This window comes from Mastomys coucha, unplaced genomic scaffold, assembly GCF_008632895.1.
Source record: "Mastomys coucha isolate ucsf_1 unplaced genomic scaffold, UCSF_Mcou_1 pScaffold15, whole genome shotgun sequence".
NCBI classification, from domain to species: Eukaryota; Metazoa; Chordata; class Mammalia; order Rodentia; family Muridae; genus Mastomys; species Mastomys coucha.
In genome coordinates this window covers 56139528-56161423 of record NW_022196897.1, presented here as the reverse complement: position 1 = coordinate 56161423, position 21896 = coordinate 56139528, and the positions used below count along the sequence as shown (strand labels likewise).

The 21896-nt window shown below is 42.8% G+C and overlaps 1 protein-coding gene across 1 annotated transcript in view; it reads left to right on the top strand.

Moving 5' to 3' along the window:
• Lrp2 (LDL receptor related protein 2) overlaps positions 1–21441 on the top strand; it is a 160974-nt gene extending 139533 nt beyond the window's left edge. The window contains exons 64-79 of the mRNA XM_031370522.1: positions 406–537; positions 1363–1494; positions 3266–3409; positions 4652–4817; positions 6096–6224; positions 6950–7170; positions 7900–8076; positions 10081–10200; positions 12157–12247; positions 13021–13088; positions 13244–13361; positions 13850–13979; positions 14889–14990; positions 16665–16793; positions 19701–19772; positions 19938–21441. Of these exons, the coding sequence (XP_031226382.1) occupies positions 406–537; positions 1363–1494; positions 3266–3409; positions 4652–4817; positions 6096–6224; positions 6950–7170; positions 7900–8076; positions 10081–10200; positions 12157–12247; positions 13021–13088; positions 13244–13361; positions 13850–13979; positions 14889–14990; positions 16665–16793; positions 19701–19772; positions 19938–20096 (2090 nt within the window). The 3' untranslated portion in view covers positions 20097–21441. The remainder of the gene's footprint in view (positions 1–405; positions 538–1362; positions 1495–3265; positions 3410–4651; positions 4818–6095; positions 6225–6949; positions 7171–7899; positions 8077–10080; positions 10201–12156; positions 12248–13020; positions 13089–13243; positions 13362–13849; positions 13980–14888; positions 14991–16664; positions 16794–19700; positions 19773–19937) is intronic.
• Positions 21442–21896: the final 455 nt, after the last annotated feature.

Here is a 21896-nt window from a genome sequence, read left to right as displayed (position 1 = left end):
TTCTGTTATATACTATTTAAGGCTTTATATATGAACTAGACAAATTCCTAGACAGACACAAACACTGAACTGTATCAAAAAATATAAAAGGAAACCTGAACAAACTTATTTAGGAATGTGTAGTTGTTGAGAGTTCAGATTCAGTCTTTGTTATAAGCATTTTGTGTATGTAAAGTGCATAAAATGACTACATCTTACTACACCTTGATAAACACCCTTTCAATTGGTTAATACTTAGCAAAATTGTAATCTTACAACTGTAATTTTGTTCTAACCTGTATCTCCACCTCTACTCTTTGTGTGTGTGTGTGTGTGTGTGTGTGTGTGTATGTACGTCATGTGTCTGTGTGCTTGTGGCTGACCTGTTGTACCCTTCACTTCTGATGCTGAGATTTTGTTTTCCAGATCTAGGGGAAAATAGAACATGTGCTGAAAACATATGTGAACAGAACTGTACCCAGTTAAGCAATGGAGGATTTATCTGCTCCTGTAGACCTGGGTTCAAACCTAGTACTTTGGACAAAAATTCCTGTCAAGGTAGAACATTTTTCCTTCCATTGTTATTTAGAGAATTTTACATTTTTTGGTTCCCCACCTATGACCTTTTAATTAAGCTACTGTGTTATTTCCTTAATGTGTTAACCTTCTGGTGTTGTCACTCTGGTACTCAGTATCAATAGTGGAGGTCTGGGTGGCGATGGCTGCTTATGTCCTTACTATACTAGTTTGTGAAAACCATCAGAAATCAAAAAGCTCAATGTCTTCATCATAAGTCAAAACCCATGGATTTATTACATACCTACTTAAGCTAGGCATAAATAAGTTCTGTGGCATGGGCTCAGAAGGTGGCTCATCGAATCGAGAGATGACTGTGATTTTAGGTGTCTTTTATGTATATTACTGTGTCTAATTTGTATGTCATTCTCTAATAAATTCTTGGCAGTACTAAGGACTGGCCTAGCAATCGACCACAAAGTTATAGTCCCAACCCCTCAGAGATGATTTAAAGAATTCTTTCAGTTACTAAAGCAGATGAGTTGTTACAACAAATCGGTGACTCTTCTGGAAGCTGTTTAGTTATCAGAAGGGAATATGAACCATATAGGTGTTTCTAACAAGGAAGCATTTGCCTTATTATTGCATGAAATCATGCAGCTTTAGTTAAAATAACCCTCTGTCCATTGTTGACCAGCTTGGGGCTTTAGGTTTGATAGCAGTCCACTGAAGTTTTCTTTTCATTGTGGAATATCTTCAGCATATTTTAGTCTCACATGCACTCTTCTTGGTTCTCATTGCTTGGGAATTCTAATTCAGAAGGGGACAGAATATGTGTTGCATTCTTGGCTCTTATTTTGCCTGCAGACATCAATGAATGTGAGGAGTTTGGCATCTGCCCCCAGAGCTGTCGAAACAGCAAAGGAAGTTATGAATGTTTCTGTGTCGATGGCTTCAAGTCTATGAGTACCCATTATGGAGAACGGTGTGCAGCTGATGGTACGACGGGTCCATGTTTGGGACAAACAAGTCACCTCTGGGAGACGTCAATAGTGACATACCAGGAAATTAATTTCCACGTTTCATAGTCTCAGCTACTTCTTTCTTAATACCTCTTCTTTTTTCTCCTCTTCTGCCAGCTTAAAACTATACTCCCCTAACAAATAAGTAAAATCGAAAGCCAGATATCAGTTATTATTCTGAATCTAGCCTCTTCTATACCTGGACAAAAACTTCTAAAAGGGGACAGATGTTAGGAGACACAAACAATAGCTTATAGCAGGATATAACAAATCGATGAGGCCTTAGCTCTCAGTCCAGTGGGACCCAAGATGTGAAGTCCCATGATGCAAGGCGAACCCAAACACATACGACTGGGCAAATCCAGGAGTGTTTCTTTGTTATTGTTTATGAACTGCTGGTCACAGACAGTAAAGCTGGTACATTCAGAACACCAAACCATTAGATTTACATTTTAGGCAAAGCCATGTATCTAAGAACCCAGCTAAGTAAAAAGTAAAATAAATAGTAGGTGGAAAGGCCAAGAAGAGAAGGCTGAAAGTCAGAAACAGGATGCTCCAAATTGCAGAGATCTGCTATAAGTCAGCATTTCCCAGTGAAGAAGCTTATGGCTTTATTTAGGATTTGAAATTGATTCTAGACTTTAAGAAATGTATCGAGGATATAGTGAGTTAAAGTGTCCAAAGGGTCTACCCCACACACAGCATGAGCTGGGTGTTCAAGGTGCATGCTTGTCAAGCAAATCTAGGTGTTTTAGCTTCCAGACAGCTTGCGAATGAACAGAAACTAGAGTAAAGTCATTTCAACAGCTGGTCCTGCAATTAAGCAGCAAATTAAAAAAAAAAAAAAAAGTTTAAATCTTTTAACTAAGGGGATAGCTGAAATAAATTAGAATATTCATCTAAAACATAATGTCAAGTCTGAGGAAATATATGAAATGAACTTTTAAAAGTCACTTACTTAAATTACATTTGATTGACATTTTGCAAATAAATTAAAAATTTTAAATTCTAGAGAAGTATTTTGGGATGAGTCACCGTTGAAAGAGCTACTTTAAGTTAAAAAAAAAAAAACCCTAAAAATTCAAGAACAAGCTGGCTGGCTTCTCATTAGCTAGCAATTAAATTGAGCTGTGGAGGTGATCATCTGTTAAGATAATCACGAAACCTGTCAGTCAAGAGCGAGGAGAGATAGCTCCCTGGGATGCTCTCCGCAGAACCTCGAAAGCTGTATTTCTTCAGTGAGACTCCATGTCTACATTCTTTTATTTTTGGTTTTTCCGAGACAGGGTTTCTCTGTGTAGCCCTGGCTGTCCTTGAACTCACTCTGTAGACCAGGCTGGCCTCAAACTCAGAAATCCGCCTGCCTCTGCCTCCCAAGTGCTGGGATTAAAGGCGTGTGCCACCACCACCCGGCCCCATGTCTACATTCTTATCAGTGGGTGAGGGAAAAACTTGTGGTAAAAGTGGGCGTTCTTTGTAGTGGTCTTGTCTAAACTGCCATTGGGGACAAGTAAATAAACAAATACATAAATTAGCTTAAAAACAAAAAACTGATGCTCACATTTCTGACTTTTGACTCCAAGGCTAGCCAGCTGGGAGGGTCAGATTCCTTGAAAAGTAGCTCCTCCCTCTCCCCCCTCCTCTCCTCCCTGCTCGAAAGGGAAATACCTACAGTGTGTTCAATACCTGCTTTACTTCTTAAACATTCCGGCTTCAGAGAGACAAAGCAGCCCTTTGTTTGTGTACAGGAAGCCCTCCTCTCTTGCTGCTGCCTGAGAATGTCCGAATCCGGAAGTACAATATCTCCTCTGAGAAGTTCTCAGAGTATCTGGAAGAGGAGGAACACATCCAAACGATTGACTATGACTGGGATCCCGAGGGCATAGGCCTCAGTGAGTATGAGACATGCACCATTAGTCGTTGCATCGGTTTTCTTGATTCTTAGATGGTGACTTTGTGGGGATTTCCATTTCGTATCAAGTGGAGTCTTACTGCCTGGATGGAAGTGGAGGCTCCAGTCCAGCACATCCCTGGATTTTCACTGTGGACTTGGGTCCCTGCCAGATTTTCTTGATTTCCCACTGGAACTTCTCTCCACCTCTCCTTGTATTTTAAACCCCTGTCATTGTACCCATAACTACCCTTCCCTTCTACAACATTGGGGCAGATTTCTGAGCACCCAGTGTCACTGCTGTGACATTCTGGCAGAGTCCCACAAAAGCCCACCATGAGGCAAGAGCATTTTATACATGCTTCTAGACACATGCTACATGCCTTTGCAGTTCACCTGACTCTTCTAATTGTGTGCCCTTTGGAGACTGAACCTAATTCATCTCTGTGTTCCCAGCTCCTGACCTGATATCTCCTATAGACAATATATGCAGCGGGCAGTAAAAGATCTTAGCTGAATGAAGAAAAAAGTGAACAGTGCTTGTCATTGGGCGTGGTCTTTTGTCCTTCTGTCCCTGTTTTCCAGAGTTATGACATCAAGCAATTGTTATAACTCTTTAGATCTTGATTTATTTTAGACCATAAAGTATTAGTAATAATCTCGTTCTTATCTACCTGAGAGGTTTTTTTTTTTTGGAGGGGGGTAAATGTGACAACTTGTAAAATGTTTATGTTCTACTAATAATGATGTCAATGTGAAACTTATTACAGTACTTTCACATTTACTTATGCAATGCAATATTTTTCTTTTCAACCCTTAAGTTTATTTCAAGAATGATACCTGTTTAGGAAAGAAGTGTATACCCAATGTGCTCTGAATTTCAGTCTTATTCTTGGTGTGATCAGATTAACCTCAGTGTTTAGTGGGTAGGGGGCTGGAGAGTTATAAGTTAAAAGTCTCCTGAATTACTAGGCCCCTGTCTTGGGCTGGCCACAATCTTTGTGTGTTCTATAAATACCCATTGAATAACTTTTCACCTTTTGGTTACAATCGAGTATAAAATACCTTATGTATCTTGTCATAGCCAAGGAAGTTATAAGTTGAGCCTTCTAGTTCAAGTATGATGTGTATTGAGGTTTGATGTAAGGGAATGAATTGCATTATAAAAATGAGGAGGTAGAGAGATTGCTCAGTGCATGACTCTATGACCCAAGGCCCACTCTTCCTGTGCATTCCTCTCTAGGTATTGTATATTACACTGTGCTGGCACAGGGCTCTCAGTTCGGTGCTATCAAACGTGCTTACATTCCTGACTTTGAATCTGGCAGCAACAATCCCATCCGTGAAGTTGACCTGGGCCTGAAATATTTAATGCAGCCAGATGGGTTAGCCGTGGACTGGGTTGGAAGGTAAACATGTCACTCATCTCTCTTGCCCATTTCATTTTCATGAAGGAGTGCTGCTTCACCACTGTGCATGTGTTATTTAATGGTGAGCTCGGCAGCTAGCCCAGATCAGCCCTGCATGGATGGGCCTGCTCTGGCCACAGCGATCACCCCTGCTTGCCTCTCTGTTGCAGTACAAACACTGTCCTTTTCTATGTTCAGAATATACTACAAGATTCTATGTTAGATATGAGAACTCTGTATTCCAAGACTAACTTTGAATATGGCAGTGTTCTTCAAGTGTCTTACTTTGAGATTAAGCATCTCATCTGGTAATTATTTGAGAAAAAGAATAACCACAATTTTTAGTATCCAAGCTAGCTGATACCAACTGGAAAGTAAATAGAGCCTTTACTCCTGTTCTGTTGGACCGTCTAGAACCTTCTGGCTCACAGTTTGGATGACCTCTAGCTTAGAACCCTCCTTAGAATCTTGCTCACCCTGGTGCCTGACATGCAGCCTGGTATACAAGTGTTCCCAACAACCCCTTTTCCAGGAAGAGGCTTGCATGGGTCAGACACTGGTGAGAGAGTGTCTTGACCTTGAAAATGAAGTAAGAGTGAGAAGCCTCTGGCTCCCTACCTGCCTGGAGAATGGGGAGTCATTTGAAGTACAAATTCATTTTTCCCTTTAACAACCTGTCCTGGGAGACTTGAGCTTCTCCTAAGAAGTTAATTGAGTCCCCAGAGTGCCTGGAGGCTAACAGAAGGCTCACCCTCAACACTTTCTGCCAGGAAGCTGGGCCTTAGAGAACCCTCTAGTGGTTAACTCACCTGCAAGGAAGTGGTAGCATCCCTCCCATCTGCAGTTTTACCTTTTTCTGAGCCTCTGTGGACAGGGAACGGACACTGCAGGAGTTCATTATGCCTGCCAGAGAAGGAGCTTCAGCCTTAGTTATGGAAATAGGGCCAGGCTAGCCTTGCTGAGCTTTTATTTTGAAATGTTATTTCTGCTCATCTTTGGGGCTGATGCTCAATTCTTCTTGATTACACGTGGGCTCATGGCCAAGGGGGATGAGACTCGTGGGCAGTAAGGATGAAAAGCCACGAGCCTTAACCTGCCTGTGGAAGCATATGACTCATAAACATTGAGACGAGCAGCCAATCTCAGACACAGCATCTGTGTATTTTACCGGCGTCTGAGTTGCTAGAACTTCCAAATCAAATCCTCTCATGTTCACATTTCTTTTTAAGTGATTGGTCCAGGCTTTTCTATTACTTAACTCTGTCTCTCTACATTCAGGCATATTTACTGGTCAGATGCCAAAAGCCAACGGATTGAGGTGGCTACCCTTGATGGAAGGTACCGGAAGTGGCTGATCACCACCCAGCTGGATCAGCCAGCCGCCATTGCTGTGAATCCTAAGCTAGGGTAAGTATTTGAAGAGATGCTCTTAGTCAATATGTAGTTTCTACTGGAGAAATCCCACTTTGGGATATGCATGAAAACCCATCCGATTACATGAATCCTTTTTCTGCATTTTCATTTGGATGCGTTCAAAAGTATCTCGCTGATTGGAATTCAGCTGTCAGTTTGGTTATATTTCACTGGCAATAAAATTTTATTTCCAAAGCAGGAAACATACATAAAAGGCATGTTCACTCACACACACACACACACACACACACACACACATTGCTTACCTATAGAAATACTGCAGTTGGTGGCTAACCTCACTGTGAGAAAGAACTAGTTGGTCTTTTCCTCTTGGTTTTTGACATGTTCATGGATATTTAGCAAGCACTTTGCCTATTTGGAGAGGACTAGTGTTCTGTATTTGTATTTCAAACACTGAGTTATTATTACTTTGATTTTATTGTCTCCCCTATGTGAAATCACAGCCCTTGGGCATTCAGCAGTGATGCTTAAAATGTGCTTTCCTGAGAATATCTGACTTTTGGACTTGACCTTAGCATCACACTATGCTTCTTGTGCATAACATATATTGGAAATAAAGAGGCATCTTTATAGAAACAGTATTACTCACACTCGGGAAAGCAGTTGGGTTGGTTGCACCATCAATAATGCTTCCGGTGCCACAGAGCAAAGATGCTCCATGAGATGAGTTGCTTCAATCAGGAAATTTTCCATTACAGGCTTATGTTCTGGACTGACCAGGGGACACAGCCTAAAATTGAGTCTGCCTGGATGAATGGGGAGCATCGCAGTGTTCTGGTTTCCGAGAACCTCGGCTGGCCAAATGGTCTTTCCATAGATTATCTGAATGATGATCGGATCTATTGGAGTGACTCCAAAGAAGATGTTATTGAAAGCATAAAATACGATGGGACTGACAGGAGACTCATCATAAACGAAGGTCAGCAGTTAGGATTTGTATATCAATAACATGTATATCAATAATCAGTGTTCTAACGTATTTCCAGTGCCTCTTGGGATACAGCTTATATAATCCCTCAGATTTGTTTCCATCAGCATCCAGCTGCTATATTAAATTCTAATTAATTCACAACAATAATTCTTTTTATATTTTTATGGATCAGATCATGAAAGAAACTAAGGTTTCTGTTGGCCCCTCTGAGATTGTGTTTTCCATATGTTAAGTCATGTCTGTTTTTACTAATATGCATAAAACTGCTTCTAGGCCTATTCATTTTCCTTGTGGTAGCCTGTTCTCAGTTTCCATGTGCTAGCCTGTTCTCAGTTTCCATGTGCTAGCCTGTCCTTGTGTTTAACTAGAAACATGTAGAAGAAAAGGAGTCTTTTGTTTTATTATTCAAAATCTAAAACAGACATCTAACAATCCAGTACATACCATATTTCTCCTAACTGGCCAGTATGCTCTTAATTCAAAGTGGGAGATGGGGAAGGTCTTAGTTCATCACATTGTTTTCAAAAATGGAATAAAATCAGCAGCTTTAACGTCAGACCATTTATAATGACTCAGTTTAATTGATGTAACACTTTCAGAAAGTCTGCCCAAATATGCTAGGTAATTACTTCCAGCCAAATGACAACGGGCCCAGTAAGCAGTGTTGGGTATTGTGTCTCATTAGCTCTGTTTTGTCTCTCCACTATTGCTATGCAGCAATGAAGCCCTTCAGTCTGGACATCTTTGAAGACCAGCTCTACTGGGTAGCTAAGGAAAAGGGAGAAGTGTGGAGACAAAATAAATTTGGGAAAGGGAACAAAGAGAAAGTGCTGGTGGTGAACCCCTGGCTCACTCAAGTCCGGATCTTCCATCAACTGAGATACAACCAGTCAGGTAAATACCAGTCTTGGGAAGAGATGTTCCTCATGGACCAGACACCTTTTTTTGGAGTACTGGCTATAGTGTTAGTGGATGATAAGGGTCATGATGGGGGAGTGGGTATGGGTGGGTGCTTAAACATTTTAAAAGTAGAAAGAGACCATTGTAGGCTGAATGAAATCATATAAATCATGAACAGAAAAAAAATCATTAGAAATGTTTCAGTGCTTGTTTGGCATTTAGGGAGATGACTTTTAGGTCACACAATCTAGCAGACACAAACATCGCATGAATGTCAGAGATTGTGTTTATTCTTAAGATGGCAAAAACACTTTCTGCACCAGACCTGCTTCCTAGGTTACCTATGTTCTAGATCATGTCTCTACACTGTGAGTGAAAAAAGACAGGATATTCTTGAAAAGAGCAAAGAAATTAGCCTTTACCAAGCTATCTAGTATCAGATTCTTTCTTTAGAACTAGCATACTGTCTGCCACTTCTGGTCTCAAATAAAGAATCTGAGGCAGAAACATTTAATAACTTGCCATACAACCAATGGGATACCTTTAAGCTTAATTCTAACCAATCCGAAGCTTAGTTAGTTTGTTTGCTTTCCTCACTGTTTTGGTGGTCTGTATCCTGGGTCTGGCCGAATTCTGCTATAAGCTTGGGTAAGTCATTCCCATATCACCTGTATTTCTGAGTCAGGGACAGAGTTCACTGGTGTCCTGAGACCCTGTATTAGCCTTGAGGCTCAAGTGATCTTGTGACCTTCATGACTTGGTGACCAGGTTCACAGAAAAACAAAGTCCAGGACTGTCCTTCAGGCACCTGAAGCTCTGGCTCCCTGGGGAAATGCTGACTCGGATGGAGGCCTGGGATTTCTATGACATCTCAAGTGTGCTAGATGGACATTCACTCTGGACCAACAGTCCTTAAGTTTTAACATGGATCAGAATGGCAGACCCTGTTAAACATGGCTTGCTGTGCCTTGTCTGTGTGTGTTCAAAGTTCTCAGTAATTGTGCACTATGGTGGTTCAGGAAACTGTGAAACCAGTTCAGCAGTCCTTTGCTACTCTGTGCAGACTGAGCACACGTGGCATCAGACGTAGACTGGTTCCCATGCAGATGCTTAGATTTCACTCGAACTTCTGAAGCAGAATCTGAATTTATACAGGTTTAGTATCACATTAAACTGTGAAGAACTCGACTCCAGAAAGCTGACAAAATAGACAATCGGGGCAGATGTTGGATGTGGCTTTTGTGTCTTATTATCTGATGTCTATGCCTCAACTAAGATTATCTTTTGGATAGTGGTAAATAAAGATCACAGAATATTAGTCTGAGGAAGGATCCTGGAAACATGAGTCTAATTTAACCATTGGATCCTTCACAGTTCATGTGGAAGTATATTTCTAATGATTCTGGGATTACATGAAGAGTTTTTATACAGTACTAGTTGGGCTCCATCCCAATGTAATGTTTTAAGTGGTGCCCAGCTCATTCTGTCAAATCAGTTAAATATACCCTTTTTATTTACAAAGAAACTGAAGCCCACAGTAAAATTCCTTCCAGAAGGTTTTGTAGAAAGCTCACCCAGGATGGGCTCTGGGTAGACTTGATGCTGTGACCCACCCAGATTCGGGCAGTGACAAGTCTTGTAAGACTTGGGATCCATTGATCCCTTGAGCCATTTCAAATTGCTTAGCACTAACAAATGTTAAGATTATGCCTGAACCAAGCAGATAACTCACCTTCCAACAGCAGAGATGACTGGCAACAATAGAGACTGTGACTAGCACAGAAATCACACGGGAGGTCTGTGCCACTTTAGTATGGTGGCACAGATGATAGTGTAGGTGAGTGTGGCTCTCCAGGTAACAAGTGGCCTAGAGGTCCTGGATGTTGCTTGGGCTGTGCCAATGCCGGGTAGAGCCACATCAGTTAGTAGGCATGCTTCCTTTGGCTGAGGTACCCAGTCTCCTGTCAGGACCTAACTCAGTTCTCATCTCTTTTCCAGTGCCCAACCCTTGCAAGCAGGTCTGTAGCCACCTCTGCCTGCTGAGACCAGGAGGCTACAGCTGTGCCTGTCCCCAAGGCTCCAGCTTTGTAACTGGCAGCACCGTTGAGTGTGATGCAGGTGAGAACTCTCACTGCTTGGGAAGCCTGGGGCCTTCAGGAGGTGTATGATGTATCTTGGATGATGTGACCTTTGCAGATTCCAGTTGGGAGTAGCTAGTAAAGGGAGTGAGGGAACCATGAAGAGCTGTGTGAGGCTCTGGATGCAGTAATGTTGCCACTTATATTATAAAGATGTTTCGAAGAATGGGTTTTCTGAGGTTCTTCCCTTCTTCCTCCCCCTCGTGGTAGAGCCCCCTTTTTTCCCAGAATTCCCTCAAGGTGGAGGACTATTTCCTGAGGTGGGAGGAGCTTTCATAGAGCAGGGAGGAGCTTGAGGACAATCCTGGTTCTCTCACATGCCCATTTCAGAATCTTAAACTATCAAAGGACTGTATTTTGAAAGCTGGCTATGTGGCTGAAAAATGAGGTCCAGAATAAGAGAGCAGTGATTTGGTTCTCATGCAGTCCTCTGGATGAGCTCTCCTCAGCAAGACCTGCTTTTCAGGAGCTCTTCTAAACAGTTAATAAGTCATGGGGATAACAACTGCCCCTAGCCAACATCCTCTACTTAATGCGAAGTCAGAAAGTCATCCTGCAATTTACCCTGCAGCCTAGTCTATAGCTAACATCCTGGGGGGCTTCCTAAAGTCTAAGAGGGCGGGGAAATGAAGAGGCAGGGATAGTTTCTATCACTGGGGGAACAAGCGAATAAGCAAGGATTCATCCCATTTGGAGAATGTGATCAGGGTGGAAGTACTGCTTTTCTTATCTCTTCTACCCTGTGTGTGCCTGGAGAACCGTTGACTGGTGGTTTTTTTTTTTTTTTTGAGTCTATAGAGATGGCTTAGTGGTTAAGAGCACTAGCTGCTTGTTCCCAGCCCCCACACAGTGACTCACAACCATCTTCAACTCCAGTCCAAGAGGGATCTGACAACTTCTGGCTTCTGAGGATACTACACTCTGTAATAGGAGGATACTGCACCTCTGTGGTGCACAAACACACATGTAGGCAAACACAAACACTTTATAAGATTCTCATTTAAAAGAACTTTATTCAAAATAAGCTCACGAGTGGTTCACAGTTGGACCTTGATGTGGTCTATTGTTAATTAACTTACCAGTTAGTTCAGTGGTATTTATTGAGTGTCCACTCTTTACTAGGTATGATTGAAAGTACCAGAGATAATAGAAGTGAGTAAAGAGACAAATCCCTTCTCTCATTGAGCTCACTTGCTAATAAACCAAGAAACCTATGAATATGTAATAACACAGGCAGTTAAAATATAAGGGACAAAAAATGCAATAGGACAGTAGAGGCAGGGGGATGTCATGGTGGCCTTGGGTAGCCTCTCTGATAAAGGGATCATTGAGCAGAGACCTATAGATCCCAGAGAGTAGACAAATCCTCAAATAAAATACACATGTGATAAATGAGTATTTATACTCCCTGGATGAGTCCTGGGAGTATGCTAGGGCTGAGCCAGGAGCAGTAATCCAGAGGAGGGGTCCATATAAAGTGAGGATATCTCTCACTAGCTGTCCCTCAGGTGCTTGTGTGTCTATCTGTGTCTGTGCGCCTGCCTCTTGCCGTCTCCCATGATGATGCTCCGGAGTCTTGGGTTGCAGTTTCAACCCATGTCATAATTAAATTCTTAATTTACTTCTTAATGGTTCCCAGAAGAGTATCTGGAGAATTTCAGGTGACATAATGTATGCTCTGGCTTTAGCATCATCCCCTCATTGTTTAGAGGAGGAAAGTGCTATGAAGTTTCTATCTGCAAGTGTATATAATTCCCCAAGATCTTATCACTGTTTAGGAAGTTCATTTGCCTTAGGGAGCAGTGGCTAGCCTGGTAAGGTCAGCTGGCCTGACCCTCCCCATCCCCTGTCTCAGGCCTGGACAGGTTTTGCATGATGCAATGCTCTGCTGCGGTATGTGGCTGACTAACCCATGCATGGCTTTTCCTTTCTGCAGCCAGTGAACTTCCCATCACCATGCCTCCCCCATGCAGGTGCATGCACGAAGGAAGTTGCTATTTTGAGGAGAATGACCTCCCCAAATGCAAGTAAGTCTGACTCTTGGTCCCAGCTGTAGACCTTGACTCTTTAAGGGAACCTGAGATCTTAATGCAGCTGAGAAAACAAGTACTAGAGGCTTGCCCAATTCACCATTTCATATCTAACCAGCATTTCCTCCTTTGGGGGAGTCTGCAGGAGGCAAGGCATTGCTACCCAAATCATAACTGGTATAAACCTTACCTGAAGATGTGGTTCAAATACCTATGTGCATTCTCAGGGATGCTGCATTTCTAACAACTCTTGGGAAGGCTGCAGTCATGTCGAAGAGTGAAGAGTTAAGAGAGGGGACAGCAGTATGTCTCCACATGCCACCTCCCCCCTCACATGGGAAGATGGCTTAGGATATAGGAGAGCAACTGGCAGGAGAGATGCTCTAATACAAGGATCATGACAAACAGACTAGTCTGGGGTGAAGAAGCCTGAGGGAAACCATCATTTCAGAGCACGATGAATTGTCTCTTCCTCCTCAGAAGCGCTTGGAGGATGGAACGCTGCCACTGGGTCTATACTTACTCCCTCTCTAAGGAAGAAATGCATGGAGCAGAGGAGCCAGTGGCTTATGTCATGAGACTGACCTTCTAGGTGCTACTCCACCGCTAGTGGCTTTCTAGAATGAATGTTCTTAGGTTGGCAGAATAAGCAGATGTGGAGCAGGCTGCATTGCCTGCTCCTCATGTATCCCCATTCAGGGCTCTCTCTGCCTCCACGCATGCGTATCGGTCTAGCCTCCAATAGTAACCGAGTCTCCTTCTGATTCCAGGTGTTCTAGTGGCTACAGTGGAGAATACTGTGAGGTTGGGCTCTCTCGAGGCATCCCTCCAGGGACGAGTAAGTATCAGGAAAACGGTGACCTATACCAGTCACAACCCCCTTCCCCCCATCTTCCTTTTAACCCAGGCTTTGAAGGGCTGCTGGTGAGCCCCTCTTACTCTCCCTTCCTTGTCAAGGTGCTAATGTTGGCTTTCTGCTTCTTTCCTCTGCAGCAATGGCTGTTCTGTTGACATTTGTAATGATCGTCATTGTCGGGGCTCTGGTGCTCCTTGGATTCTTTCACTACAGGAAAACTGGCTCCCTTTTACCCACTCTGCCCAAGCTGCCAAGGTCAGTTTCACTAGGAGGCATGCAATAAACCTGTTTAGAAGGATGATAGCTCACCTATTCCCGTGACCTCAGGGTAGTCTCCATTCCTTTGCTTCTTTTATGAGGCAAGATTTATTTTTCATGTGGCCTCTACCTTGCTATGGGACCACAAGTATGAGCCACCATGTCCCCCATGCTTTCAGTTGTGAGAACTGAAAGCAGTCACCTTCACGGAGTTTCACAACTTCACGGAGTTTCCCCCTGAAGCTTATGCTGCAGACAGTATTTTATCATGGAGGGCAGAGCTAGCTGTGGGTTGACTTAGCTTTCTTCTAGTGACTCCCTGGTTCTTGTTCTGATCTTGCGTTTGGGAATGTGCTTTCATGGGCACTCGGGGAGAGAAGAGAATTGCACACTGAAGCTTCAGTAGTATGGAAGGAAAGTAATCATTACAAAATTTAAAAAAAAAATGTAACAACAACACGAGACATGGCTTTGCTCTGTTTCAGCTTAAGCAGCCTTGCTAAACCCTCTGAAAATGGAAACGGGGTGACTTTCAGATCAGGGGCTGATATGAACATGGACATCGGTGTGTCTCCTTTTGGCCCCGAGACAATTATTGACAGATCCATGGCGATGGTGAGCGTGGCTTCCATGGGATTATTTAAAGGTTTTCATTTACACTAATTGTTGGAAGAAACTCTGCTTATAAGGAATAAAGCTGATCTTGGGGAAACTAACACGAGTACAGTCTGTGCCCAGTAGGCCTCAGCTTTGATGGAAATTGGCTCTACCACGGACCATCTATGCACGGATAGGCAAGGAGCTAACTTTTTCTGGCCCCCGTGTGTAGAACAGGGATTTGTCCACCTCTTACAAGAGCCAATGGCACACTCTGGGATGGGTCTAGTACAGCCTTGGCCCTGTGGTGGCTTTCTGTAATCTGGACATGCACGCCCAGTGCTCTGCCTCTATCTCCAGACATTCTCACCCTTGCCTGAAGGAACAGTGTGCTTCCTGCTGCCTCATTTTCCTCTCTTCCCTTCCACCACGTTCCCTCTTATTCAATATTCCAGCCCAGTTGCATTAAGTACATTAAGGAGCCAGAGAGAATTCAGTTACAGGAAGAGTGTGTTTTCTGGAGCAGGTGGCTTAGTTCATTCTTTTTTTTTTTTTATTAGTTGAAACAATAGTTTGTTACTTAGACGCCCCTGGATCTCTCCTACCTACTCTCTCTCTCTCTCCTTTTTTTTTTTTTTTTTTTTTGAGACAGGGTTTCTCTGTGTAGCCCTGGCTGTCCTGGAACTCACTCTGGAGACCAGGCTGGCCTCGAACTCAGAAATCCGCCGCCTGCCTCTGCCTCCCAAGTGCTGGGTTTAAAGGCGTGCGCCACCACCGACCGGCTTCCTAACTACTTACTTTCTCTAGGACCTCATCTTTTGGGTGGCTTTGTGAAAGTGTCCGGTGTACATCCGGGTATGAGGGAGACGCCTTTCTGCCTGAAGCAGACCAATGGGTGTGACCTCTCTCTCTCTCTCCTCCCACCAGGATGAGCACTTCGTCATGGAAGTGGGCAAGCAGCCTGTGATATTTGAAAACCCAATGTATGCAGCCAAGGACAATACTTCCAAAGCGGCCCTGGCAGCGCAGGTGAGATGTCTGTCCCACGACCCGCTTTCAGCCGTTCTTGCTGCTGGGTCTTTCTGTGTTGCAGAATACAGGCCTCTAACCCGCCCCCCTAATGGCAGGAAGCCCAGCGACCTGCCTCTCAGCCTCACCATCCACCTTCACAAAGCTGCGCCCACATACACAGGGGAGCCCTGTGTTCTGGCAGAGATGTGAGGTTTAGCAGCCATGCTGGGGGGTGCTCACTGTTCTCAGTCATTCTGAGTCACCTGTGTCAACACAAGGGGTGTGAGTCTGTGAGAGACCCTGGCTCCGCTATGACAGAAACAGGGAACTATATCAGAAATTGAATGAAGGAGAGATGGTATCATGAGGGTGCTGTCTGAGAGGGCTGAAGTGAGAGGGACGGCCTGTTCTGAGGAGTATTGAGGTCTGAAATTAAGATTTGCTCTGAAGGCTTATTACTGTGTACCTTTAAGAGAAGCTAGGAGGAGAGGCAGGCGCTTTCCATTAGCCCGAACTAATGGCCCAGCGCTGCTTCCAGATCCATCAGCTTTTGACCTGTTCTTCCTTTGCCTGCAGCTACAGGAAATAGCTATCAGTGTTTGCTAGTGATTTCGGATTCAACAGGTAGTATATTTTAATAGGAAGTGACAGAAATGCTTCTTTCAAAATGAGCTCTTTCTTAAGAGCAAAAGGATTTGACTCTTGAAAGAATTTCATCTGCTCTTTGACGATGCGTCGTGGGATAGAGGTGGTATCTCGTTTGGTATTTTTCACATGAAATAAAACAAGGCCATTGCATACAAACACAGTGTAAGTTTAAAATGGTAAATGCAAAATACAAGGAGTATACTGCCTTCCTTGAGATATATATATATATATATATACATATATATATATATATACACACACATATATATATGTGCATATATATATGTGTGTGTGTGTATGTATATGTATGTATATGTATATATGATATGTATATCTATCTATCTATATATATATTTAATTTTTTTTCAGGGTGATATGGGTTTAAGGAATAGCCACACAATTATGTGAATTTTATAAAAATAGAAAAGTATTAAGGCCATTTGCTTTCTGTTTTTTAAAATTCATCCTCTTTTAGGTAACCCTCAAGTTTGCTCATTTTATTCTTTTCGCTATTTATCTATTTATCTTTGGAGACATAGTCTCACTATGTAGCCCAGGCTGGCCTCATACTTACAGATAATTGTTTGCCTCTGCCTCTGCTGGGATTAGAGGTGTTGCTACCACACTTGACCACACTCATGAGGATTCTGTCCAGGGCATCTGTGAGGCTGTTTATGCTGTTACTCAGTTACTGTTACTTAGTGTTGCTACTTAGTTAGCACTTGGTTGCCAGTATGCAACTGGAACACCTTTTATTCTAAATTATGGTCAAGGTGGGACTGTAGGGTGTAGACAATGCAGCAGGACTTCCATTAATGAGGGTGTGACAGTGAGGGGTGCCCTTGCCTGCCGCAGTTCATATCTTGGGTGATTTTGTGGTCGTTGTTCTTATTTGTGGGAGGTGGAAGTGGTATTTGGTTTACAGCTGTCAGTGTTACTTATCAGATAGGAAAGGTACCCGACTGTTTATGCAGGATAAGGTGGCAAACAGAATCCAGATCTATTTATATTCATGTATTCATTTCTCCTTTCAAAACTGTGTAGGAGCCATCCGTATGCTCACAGGTGACTGTACCAGAAAATGTGGAAAACCAGAATTATGGAAGGCCCATAGATCCTTCTGAGATAGTTCCAGAGCCAAAGCCAGCCTCCCCTGGTGCTGATGAAGCTCAGGTAATGATTACTGACTCCTGAAAAAAAATTTGCAAAGAACTTTGACATTTCGGGGTTGATGCTAATTCATGGAAGACAACATGCGTAGAAAAGAATGGAAAACAAAATTGTAGATTTAGTATATCTTCATGAAAAGGACATCGAATCTGGGACATTTACACCACGCTCATAGTGATGTGTTGGGTATGTCTAAAAGACCCTTTGGTGGAGAATGCACCTTTCCAAGTTGCTCTTAGCGCTTTACTGCCATTACCAATATTTACCACCAGGTGGCACTACTTTATTACCTCTTCCTCTGGGTGCAGATAAACCTAATAGTCCATCCAACCATCCCACAAGCGTTGCTGTATTTAGTGTGCCAAGGAAACTAGTTCAGGAGACAAAAGCACTGCTTGATGAATTTTTACTTATCATATATGCTATACATTTGTGTATCATAGAATATTTGGGATGTAGTTTATCAAGCACCTTTGAAATGAAATTGTATTAAATGGACAGTGTGCTACTAACTTTAATGAGCATGCATTGGATGCTCTGATTCTGGACACTCATTTTACCCCTGAGAGCTATAGTGCTTACTGTGCCCCCTTACTAGGGGAACTATGGGCAAATTGGAAATGGTAGCACTTCGTGATCGAAAACGTGGTCTAGGACATTTAAATGTTCATCATCCTTGTGCAGAGAAGTTTGGTGGTGTCTTTAATTCAGTGTGACCAAGAAAAAAAAAAATCACCTCTTACATGTACACACACACATAGACAAGCAGGCTCACACACACCATAAAAGGAAGGTTTTTGCTCACTGTTTTTCTGGGGACCTTTTTCTCTTTACATTTAAAAGTGGACATTGAAGAATTGTTTTCCACAGCCACCAGAATACTTGAAATATCAGATGTTCAGTCCCCAGGTCTGCCTCTCTTCCAAGCCAGTGTCTGGTTTATTTTTTATTCTTAACGTTTTTTTCCAGTCAATTCTCAATCTTAGGGATCTTTCTTAGAGGCTCAACTCCATGTCCCAGAAACAGAACAGACATGCGGGATTGTTGGGAATGAGAGTCAACCTTCGCTGATTGCAGCATAGCTCCATGTCTTCATCTGTGCTGCCCACTGGCTCTTACACTGGCCTCTTAAAAAATAGTCCAGGTCAAGACCCTCCAAGTTCTGTTCACCAGCATCTGCCCAGAGAACCTATATCTGCGACCCCAGATACTAAATAGTCACTTGGCTCAGCAGAAACACTTGCTTAGTTCACTGAGGGCATGGACTCCAAAGGAGTCTCTCAAGCTTAGATTTCTTAGTAAATATGTGGAAATATTCAGAATTCAGACCCCAGCGCTCAATCCTGTTGTTTCCCACAAGTTGCATGGAGATGCATGGGATCTCCTTTAAAGATGAGGACGGCCACATTCCTCTTGTTAGCAATTACTTAGTTGCATGGAGCTATTTATTACAGACCAAGACAATGACGTAAGGAATTGACCTTCTCTACTTAACTTCACATTTCCAAACATATGGCTCTGACTTTCTTCCCCGTCTTCCTCTGTTTGGCAACATAGAGAGTGGATGTGTGGCTTGGGTGAATGGTCTGGCCTTTCTTCCACAGTCATGTGCTACTGGGTACCAAATTTTCCACCCATCCTGCAAGACACGTAGGCTGCTTGAGCTTCCATAAGGGGAGCCTGTCAAATAGGTGGCCAGCACTACAACCATTTGGTAAGGTGGGACCAACCCACTGCTGTGTGTGACTGGGGTTTTCTTTTTGGGTTCTTCTTGGGCCTCTCTACTAGCCTACCACAATTTAGCTATTTGTCCTGCTGTGACTCGGTGTGTCATACAGGAGGAACCAAAAGACCTGCATCAAAGGATTGTTGAGACGAAAACAACCTCACAAAACTCTTTTTTCTTTCTTTCTTTCTTTTTTTGTTTTTTCGAGACAGTGTTTCTCTGTATAGCCCTGGCTGTCCTGGAACTCACTCTGTAGACCAGGCTGGCCTCGAACTCAGAAGTCCGCCTGCCTCTGCCTCCCAAGTGCTGGGTTTAAAGGCGTGCGCCACCACCGCCCGGCATCACAAAACTCTTAAAGCAATTCCTGATGCACAGCCAACAGTAAATATCCATTGTTGTCGTCATCGTCGTCGATGGTGATGATAGAGGATGTGGCGAAGTGAGAGGGATATTCTGGCCGAGACATAGTTTTGGAAATAAGAGATGCAGTTTGGCTTTTCCTTGAGCTTCTAGGCTGCTCTAGAAAGCTCCCTCTGGGGGCTGGAGAGATGTCTCAGTGGTTAAGAGCACTGACTGCTCTTCCAGAGGTCCTGAGTTCAATTCCCAGCAATCACTTGGTGGCTTGCAACCATCTGTAATGGGATCCGATGCCATCTTCTGGTGTGTCTAAAGAGAGCTACAGTGTAGTCATATAAATAAAACAAATAAATCTAAAAAAAAAAAAGCCAGGCGGTGGTGGTGCACGCCTTTAAACCCAGCACTTGGGAGGCAGAGACAGGCAGATTTCTGAGTTTGAGGCCAGCCTGGTCTACAGAGTGAGGTCCAGGACAGCCAGGGCTATACAGAGAAACCCTGTCTCGAAAAAAACCAAAAAAAAAAAAAAAAAAAAAAAGCTCCTCTGTCTTAGTGTCTTTCATACTCTGTAGCTGACTGGCTGATGGCAAATCATCTAGATTCTCAAGCTGCACATTTTACATTGAGGAAAGACTTTGAAATTGTTACATGAAAACATCTGAGAGTCTTAGTTACTGTTCAGGGACAGTTGAATAATGTACTACTTAAGCCACACCCCTAAGTTAATATGTTTTTAATAAGAGTTTAAAAACCTAGGAAAAGACACCCATGGGAAAAAAAAATAGAAAACTCCATTACTGAAAGCTGTCCATCTCCCTTTTTTCGTTTAGGGCACAAAATGGAACATCTTTAAACGAAAACCCAAGCAGACAACGAACTTTGAAAATCCAATCTACGCAGAGGTAACTTTTAATCCCTGTTCTAAGCAGAGACATTCATTGTTTGGCTAGATTGGGCATGCATTGAGATTATTCTGGACAAATTGACAAAGGTTAGTCCTCATTTGGAAGTATTTCTGGCCATGCTGGGGAAGGGAATGTCTCATCCACATTTTGTTGTGGTTGCAGATGGACAGTGAGCATAAGGAGGCTGTGGCCGCGGCTCCCCCTCCATCTCCTTCTCTTCCTGCTAAAGCTTCAAAAAGAAGTTCCACTCCAGGCTACACCGCCACAGAAGACACCTTTAAAGACACCGCAAACCTTGTGAAAGAAGATTCTGATGTATAGCCTTGCCAACTCTCTAGGGAACATTTAGACACTCACTTTTGCACATATATTTTTTACAGACAAATGAAAAAGAAGTTAACGTTCAATACTTTATAAAAAAATATATTTTTCTCTGTTTGCCTTTAATTGAAGGTGTGTCGTGTGTCTTTTTTACTGATGCCATTTCATATTTTTACAATTATCACGAGGTACTGTGTATATCTTGCACTGATGTTGTCTGGAGGTGATGCTGTGAATATATTGTACTTGTGTAAATTTTGGAAGGATTATCACATCTCTGCCTCTGCTAATGAAAGTGCCTGTTGAGTGGGTCGCTGAGCTGAAGAATAAATGATCTGGTGAGGAAAGAAAGGAGTTGGCTTAGGGCTTTGGATCTCTCTAGAGAGGAGAACACTCATGTCTCCTTTGAACGATCTAGGAAGAAAGTCCTTTAAGCTTCATTTGTGGGTTCATTTTTACACATCAGCACTTAATCAATAATCAATGTTCAACATTACGTGTCAACCTGATTAGGAAGTGTACTGATAGGGGCCAGTGTTGGCATCATACACTGTAGATGCTTTGGGCGACACAGAAGCTACACAGGTGATTCAGTTGGACCCTTCTGCGTGCCTCTGTCTTCTAACCCCAGCAATGTTTTGATTGTACTGTGTCCCTAGTTGCCAAGTCAACATCCGTACCTGCCACGTCATGTCCCATACTGAGTTTCTATTTCATTGAATGAGCTCTTGCTTGACAGACCTTAAATCAACTTAAGCCCTTGCCTGGCATCTCAGGTGTCACTTACCTTAGTGACTGGAATTCTGGAGCTGACTTACTAAAACCAAACCCGTGTATCCATCCATAAAGTAGGGTGCCAAACAGATACCAGTTAATTGAAGCCTCAGCTGGGTGTTTGACTCTGGGTGCAAAATAATATTGTATTGAATATTTATTTCCTCAGTTGATGACGAATAGAAAGGGAAAACATTCTTACTGAGCCTTTTTCAGGTCTTTGCCTAAATCTGTACGTTTGTGTCAAGATGTACTGTACGCCCTGGCTTGTCTTTTGAGCAGTTGGTATATTCTCTATCACAGGATATCACATGACACAAGCGTACATTTTCTATAGCAAGTAGCATTCCTGGTTCTCTGTGCTAATATTGCACATGTTAATGAATGAATGGAAGGATGGGAGAGTGGATGGATGAAATATACTACTGATTATTTTATTCTCGAGTCCTCAAAATATTTCATTGCTCATATTTTGAGTACCGATTGTAATTACTTTGATTAGAAATTTTAAAAAAGCTACTGGAAATGATGCTGCTGGAAATTTCTAATAAATGTGTATTTTATCAGATGGCTTTTGGGTCTCGGTTTCCTTCTTGAGCCTTGGTCATAAGTTGCTTGAAACTGTGCTTGGTTGCTGCCTTAGTTAGGGTTTTCTGCTGTGAATAGACATCATGACCAAGGGAACTCTTATAAGGACAACATTTAATTGAGGCTGGCTTACAAGCTTAGAGGTTCAGTCTGTTGTCAAGGCAGCATCCAAGCAGACATGGAGTAGGCAGAGTTGGGAGTGCTACATCTTCATCTGTAGGCTGCTTTCAGAATAGTGACTTCCAGGCAGCTAGGACTAGGGTATCAAAGCTCATGCCCACAGTGACACACCTAGTCTTAACAAGGCTACACCTCCTAATAGCTCCACTCCCTGGGCCAAACATAGAAACCACCACAGTTGTTCTCTGTCACATCAATTCTTCAATGCAATTTTGAATGGAGACTATGATGGAGATGATACAGATTTCAGATTTTGGC